Genomic DNA, 6,803 nt, shown 5'->3' with positions numbered 1-6,803 from the left:
CAACTGGGCACTGCAGCAGCTGTGAACTCTTAACATACAGCGTCCACTTTTTGATGCATCTTTAGAACAGAAAACGGCGTAAAAAGCTCTTTATACAGTGTCTGACTCGGGGGCAGGTGTGATTATATTCATAAGCTGCATTGTAGCTACTATTTACTAACATTTGGCTGCTGGTGAAAACAAAAGTCACACCATGTTGCAACAGTAGCTAAGTGTTTTTTGTAGTTGGTGCATGTTTTTTGTGTGAGAGAGAAAAATCTGTGAGGATGCGATGAACTGTGGTGTGTTTGTGTCCCTTCAGAGCTGGAAGGCAACGAGAGGTGGTTACTGACCCTCCTGCAGGGATTAAGTAGGTTCACCCCTTGCCACACCATTCCCTTTTTAATAACACCTTAACCACACTGCAGGGTGATCACCCCTCCTCTGTTGGATTTTACTGTGTGTACTTTAAAATATTAGCAGTGGCTTGTTGTGTATGTTGGCGTATTAATTCAGTGTTGATTATATCACCCTGGCTGGGAAGTGGCGTGAGGGGTTCTATTTGCTCATAGACAACATTGACGTTGGTGTTGATGTTGTTGACAGCCGCAGCAGGGGGCTGCGGGTGAAGGACAGCTTCTTGGATTAGTGCAGGTCTAACTGAGTGTTGTGTTTTGGTCCTGATTCGGTGTGTTGTTGTTGCAGAAAAGTCCCGGGCTTTCTCCCCGCATGGTGAAGCCAAGAAGCAGGGGCTGGGCCCCGACGACCTGAGGACCTCCAACTTGGGCCGACCAGTTCTCTCTCCCTACCCCATGTCCCCACGAGACATGGCCAAGATCAGTCACGACCAACACCTGCTCCACTTCAACTGTGAGTCATCTTCTCTTCTTTATATTCTTAACAAACCTCAGATGTCAATTGTTTTGAACAAAACCTCCACTATAGTAAAATCTCATAATCTCTCTTGCGTTTCAGCGTTCCAGCAAACCGGCCACCCCTCACTCGCTAATCTGCCACAGGACAGTGGAAGGCTAGCAGCAGTGAGGCCCCTCACGATGCCAGAGCCTCCACCACTCATTTCCTCCACCAAGCCAGGAGGCTCCATCCCACAGGTATAGCACCCCAAAAATGAAAACTATAGCTTTTTACATGGTCATTTTAAACCCACAGAAACCATATGATTTTATATTTCTAGAAATATTATGACATGGAAGAAAAAAAGTCAAATTTGACATGCCTATTTCTACATTAGAGCAATAATAATTAATAATCACCGTTATGACCAAATGCTTGTTTCTTCAGGGCACCCAAGTGCAGTTGCACAGCCCAGCTCATGGGTTGGACCATGGGAAGATGACGTCTACGCAGATGGGTCTGTCTTGGATGGATCAAAGGAAAGTGGGTGAGTAAAACAAATCCTATTATTCATCACAACTGATATTGAGGTCTGATGCATCACCATAGACACGTCTCCCTCATTACTGTTTCGCTGTTTGGCCCTTGTTTTTTCCAAACCACGCAGCCGGTCCTTTTCCTGTGATAAAGCAGGAACAGTTGTCCCCTCGCAGCTTGTCCTCTCAAGCAGACAACATGCCAAGTCAGGGACCGCCTCATGACAGTGCTGCTGGACGTGGTGGGTGTCTTTGTTTTTGTTTGACTCCTATATACTTCCATATACCAGTAAACTGGTATTTGTGTTTTACTTTCGTGTTTTTCCTTTTGCCGAGTAGTAAGACTCGTATTTAAACGTGTTTTGCTGTTCGGCCTTGAATAAAAGTAAAATCATGAGTTTCCCCACATGTTTTGTTCAGCTTTGTCATGCTGAAAAGATTAACCTCCTCAGCATGACAGTGACCTAAGGCACACAGCATGGACCACACTGGAGCCACTTTGGGACAAGTTTCTGAATGTACTTGAGTGGTCCAGGCTAAACTTAAATCTCGACTGAAAATCAGTGGAGAGTTGAGTTTGCTGAAGCTCATCTAATCTGACAGCTTGAGAGGGTGTGAAGAATTGGAGAAACTGCCCAGATCCATGTGTGCAAAGCGAGTTGATGCAAACTCAAGGTTATTCAAAGCCATAATTACTGGCAGTGGTGTCTGAACACAGTTCTTCTTTTTCATGCAAAGTTGGGGAACTTAATAAAGCCATGCTTTCACTCTGACATTAGTGGATACAGTGTTAAGACGTAATGTTTTAAATATTGCTGTTAATACAACAGCATGTGCCTTGATTCCAGCCTTGCTCACAGGCTTTTTGGCCAACATTGCAGAACTTTTTTGCCCTTTATCCCCAATGATTGTGTTTGATTTAAAATACTATTGATACTGTTTTGATGCCGTTTTGACAAACTATGCTATCTTCACAGGTTCTATTCCAGCTGTTCAGGGGGGCAGTATCACTAAGGGCATCCCAGGGACCAGAATGCATCCAGATTCCTCAATCTCTTACCGAGGGGGCTCCATAACTCAGGTGAGCTCAGACCAGCGAAGTACTGTGAGTCTAGATCCATGGTCCACGCTGAGGCTGTAGTACTGCTGTAAAGAAGTGAGGAAAGTTTTTAACTCTCTCTTTTTTAATTCACATCAGATTAAATTTCTGACTTAACTAAACTGCACATTGTACGTTTGGGTTTAAATAGACCTACTTCAAATCTGATTAAGTTTCTTGTAACTTATTACTCAATTGCAATTGTGGATTTAGAATTTTTAAAAAAAAAACTTTTGTAATTTTTTGGGGAGGGTTCTGTTTCTGGGACAGAGGAAATCTGTCCCAGAAACAGTCTCACATTTGTGCAGTTTGTTATTGCTGTGTTGGGTGTGGCAATCCTGATACGAGTGTGTGGTAGGAATATTCTGCTGACAGTGTTCACATTTGAGTAGTGCATTACGACAGACTACTGGCAAACGGTTATCTTCCCCTTTATTTAAAGAACCTCTGAACAACCTTTTGAAATTGATTCAGATAAGTCAGTTTAAAAACAAACTACTGTAAATGACCAATTATGTAGGTTATGGATGAATATAAATATATATTACGACTGGGCAAAGTTAAAAAAAAATTAACTAATTAATCGCATGATTTTTCTGCGATTAATCGCATTATGCGCCAAATTCAATAATGAAGTAAAAACAAGTACATTACACGCTTCTATTTTAAAGTAATGTTATCAGAACAATATAACACTCTGGAGCAACAGCAAGTTAACATACATACATACGTACATATATAGTTTCTAAATATTTTCTTTTTTTTTTTTTTTTTTTAACAGGTATTGTTCAGTAGTAAGGGTCCCTGTGAGGCACAAACCACTCCTTCTTTTGTCCATGTTCAGTCTGTTGCTTACCTTAAAGATTTATGTTAAAGACCAGCAATTGATTTACTTTATACAAAAGCAATAAGTGCTTTTCATGTTTTTCAGTTCAGTTTTTCTTGCTCAGTGAGAAAAATCCAGTCTGTGTTGTCTTGAACAAGTGCACTGAACATCTTCTGATGTGAGGAAAGTTCTCCTCTTTGAGAGAAGAGTAAAGATCCAGAAGTGATACTGACTTAAAGTGCTCTGCATAGTGGATCAGACCGCGGGGTCAGGAGCTTTGCCCATGCGCTATTAACTTTCAATCTGGACACCAAGGCTGCAGGTATAGACTGACCGCTTGTGAGCGCTTTTTTTTTAGGTGAAAGGCTCGCGGAAGCAGCGCTGCTCTTTGAGAACAAAAGATACAGAACAATACGTGCTTTTACGTCAGTCGGCGAGGCTACGGAAGCGCGCTCCTTCAAAGTGAAAGTAGTGTCGCTGAATTGCGTTCATGGCGTTTATCTTATTAATTTATTTTTCATGTTTGATTGACCTCACACGGGCAGAAGAGCTGAGAGACGTCAGATCTGAACTACGCCGTCTGGAGAGATTTAAAGCGATGAGCTCCTCCCGATGCAAAAAAAAAAAAAAACATGCAGTTAACACATGATCAAATAGTTAGCGCCGTTAAAGGATTGCCAGATTAAACTCGCGTTAATCTGCCCAGCCCTTATTTTTATTTATATATATATATATATATGGCCCATTGTTTCCCCTTAGATTTCTGGGAGGAGTGGAACAATTAGGTTCATGTGATTTGCCTTGGCCAGGGCCAAACTGACTGTTAAACTGTGTCACAGTTCATGATAGTAGAAGCAAGAGACACCTAGACAACTGGACACCTTCTCTGATGGTTAGCGCTCGTTCTACCCAAATCGATTGTCATTTGGCCGCGGCCCATACTGTTTAAGCCAAGTCAGTCAAACTGGCAGCCTTTGTGTAACTGGGCTTTGGTTTTTGAACTTCTGATGAAAGAGAGCAACATGTCTATTTAGACGTCATTTGGCAAGCCAAGTGCTGTGCTGCTGGATTTCCCTGCTGCTGTGACATAACCACAGTGACCCTGTCACCCTAGCAACAGGTACACACTGTACCGCATCTGTCCCCCTGTTTGATTTATCTATTTATTCTAGACTCTGGCTAAACCGAGTCATTGATATGCTCCCTGTAATATCACATCCAACTGATATACAAGAGAAAACAAGTGTTGAGGGGGCTGTTATCCACTATGCTGGATTAGTATGGAGAAGGTGAAAGCGAAAAAGCATAATCAGTGCCGTTGTGGAGGGAGAAGCTCATTTGTTTGTTTAGCTCGCAGCCAGATTAGCACCCAGATAAATCAATGTTGCACTTTCTTAGGAAGTAGATGAGGGCTGCTTAAGTCAGTGCATCTGATCATATAAACATAACACTCCATTACACATGAACCTACTATTCTGGCCTTCAGCAGTGTCTTCTTGGAAAAGCTGCAACTAATAGACAAGAAATGTGATCTCAGGCACGACTGTCTTTTACTCAACCACCCACCCCAGCTCTCATGCCGTGTAGAAGTATGACTCATACTCAGGCTACGTGTGGTGTGACTCAAGGTTTCAACAAAGCCTGTTGTCATCTATTGTTGCACCATCGCTTCTTCACAAAGTACTACTTTGTATTTAGGAGCTGTGTTTGTTTATTTATTTAGTTTTATTTAGTTTGAATCACTGTTATACGTCACCATTTTAACACAAGCTCTTTCTGGGGCACAAACAAGTCAAGAAACAGAATACATGTTTTGTAATATGATTACAGTCAGCTCCAATTTCACAATCCTGAGAAAAGACACAGACTATTCCTTGTCACGTGCACTATCTATGTCATAATGGTATCAGTCAGGATTGTTTTTGACCTGCTCTGTCTTTAAAAGCCCTTCGAAGCTGTTATCTAAACAGATTTTGTGGAGCCTCTTTATAACAGACATTAGTTAATTATCTATTAAGTAGCGCTGTAGCTATATCACTGTCGGTTGTTTATAGCTTTGGTTGTGGGTTTTATAATGTCCATCTTATCCACTGTAAATTTTCATGATAGTGCTTGTCTTTAATAAAGGATTAGTCCACATCACAAAATGAACCTTTTAGTAGAATTTCTTTGACATTTTATTTAATTCCTCTCAGTAAATTTCACAGTATCCATCCAACAGCTCAATTGTGAGATTTGATTTGTGTTGCTCCAAGCCTGTGCAGTTAGTTAGCGTGGATGAATCTGCTGGGAGTCTGTTGTTCCATAACCTGGTGCGGCCTGAGAAGACTAGTTTGCAGAAAATGAGGCTTGATTTCATGTGACTTTGGTGGTTCTAAAAATAGTCTAACTTGACCAAAACAAATTTCGTGGTATAAAATGCAATGTGTCCTTTAAACTTAGACTCCTTATTAAGTGCAGGTTTGTCTCCTCTCTTGGCCACAGGGGACACCAGCTGATGTGCTGTATAAGGGAACCATAACTCGTCTGATCACAGAGGACAGCGCCAGTCGAGCTGAGAGGGAACGGGATGAGGCACTTTCTAAAGGCCATGTGGTCTATGAGGGCATCAGTGGGCACATTCTCACATATGACCGTAAGTACAAAGAAAAGAGGAGAAGTTCATTTTGAAAAAAATATGTCTGTGTGTGTATTTTATAATATTTTACAGTATGACAGAGTGAGTATAAACATTATAGCGAGTAGGATAAATGATATGAAGACATATTTGTCTACATATTATCGATTACTAGCCCTTCACTCAGGGCTAGTAATCAACAAGCAGTATTGTTTGACCTAATATAGTGAAATTATATTATCTGTAGGCCCAGCTTCTCAGACTCCTAAAGATGAGGGCAGAGGCCAGTCTGGGGACATTTTAGGCCTGAAGCGTCCGTATGACATTATGGAGGGAGGCATCTCAAGAGGACTGCCCTTGAGGGATTCAATGTCTGCTGCCAACTGTGAAGGTAAGAGACGGCCCCCTCAACCCTGTGTCATGTTCGCAAAGAACTACTGGATAAAATCCTCTTCTTTCATGTTCAATCACATTTAACTCATTATTTATGAAATATTTTACCATAGTCTTACATCTCGCTGCTTCTACCTCAGGTCTGATTGGTCGAGCCATGCCTCACGATAGGGACAGTCCTCACCACACACCTTACAAGGATGTTCACCACATCCGTGGCTCTATCTCACAAGGTAGGATGGCGCCTCGCTACCAAACACAAGCATGTGATTTTCTGTTCCTCCTTCATTTTAAGTCTCCCATACCAACTGTGTTAAATCAAATCACCCCCAGCTGAATGTGCATTTAGGATGAAAAGGCATGGTGTGTTTTTTGATTTTTATTTTTTTTTATCAGAGAAACAGGCTGAAATTGTTTTGCCAATCAAAGATCATAGTAATACAATAGGAATGGAAAAATAAGTCTTAAAGATGTAAATGTGTCTACCCGCAAGATAAT

At 41.5% G+C, this 6,803-nt stretch overlaps 1 protein-coding gene across 4 annotated transcripts in view; it reads left to right on the top strand.

Moving 5' to 3' along the window:
- Positions 1-6,803, top strand: part of ncor2 (nuclear receptor corepressor 2) — a 79,919-nt gene that overhangs the window by 59,461 nt on the left and 13,655 nt on the right. For 3 of the 4 annotated variants that reach the window (XM_068604382.1, XM_068604384.1, XM_068604381.1), the window contains exons 23-31: positions 302-349; positions 685-849; positions 955-1,091; positions 1,282-1,381; positions 1,502-1,612; positions 2,348-2,451; positions 5,780-5,930; positions 6,160-6,303; positions 6,446-6,538. In XM_068604382.1, coding sequence (XP_068460483.1) covers positions 302-349; positions 685-849; positions 955-1,091; positions 1,282-1,381; positions 1,502-1,612; positions 2,348-2,451; positions 5,780-5,930; positions 6,160-6,303; positions 6,446-6,538 — 1,053 coding nt within the window. The remainder of the gene's footprint in view (positions 1-301; positions 350-684; positions 850-954; positions 1,092-1,281; positions 1,382-1,501; positions 1,613-2,347; positions 2,452-5,779; positions 5,931-6,159; positions 6,304-6,445; positions 6,539-6,803) is intronic. The other variant, XM_068604383.1, reaches the window with a different exon arrangement.

This window comes from Clinocottus analis, unplaced genomic scaffold (assembly GCF_023055335.1).
Source record: "Clinocottus analis isolate CAN_PGR_092001 unplaced genomic scaffold, fCliAna1.0.p SCAF_7, whole genome shotgun sequence".
In the NCBI taxonomy this organism is placed as follows: Eukaryota; Metazoa; Chordata; class Actinopteri; order Perciformes; family Cottidae; genus Clinocottus; species Clinocottus analis.
This window is presented reverse-complemented; position numbering and strand designations above follow the sequence as displayed.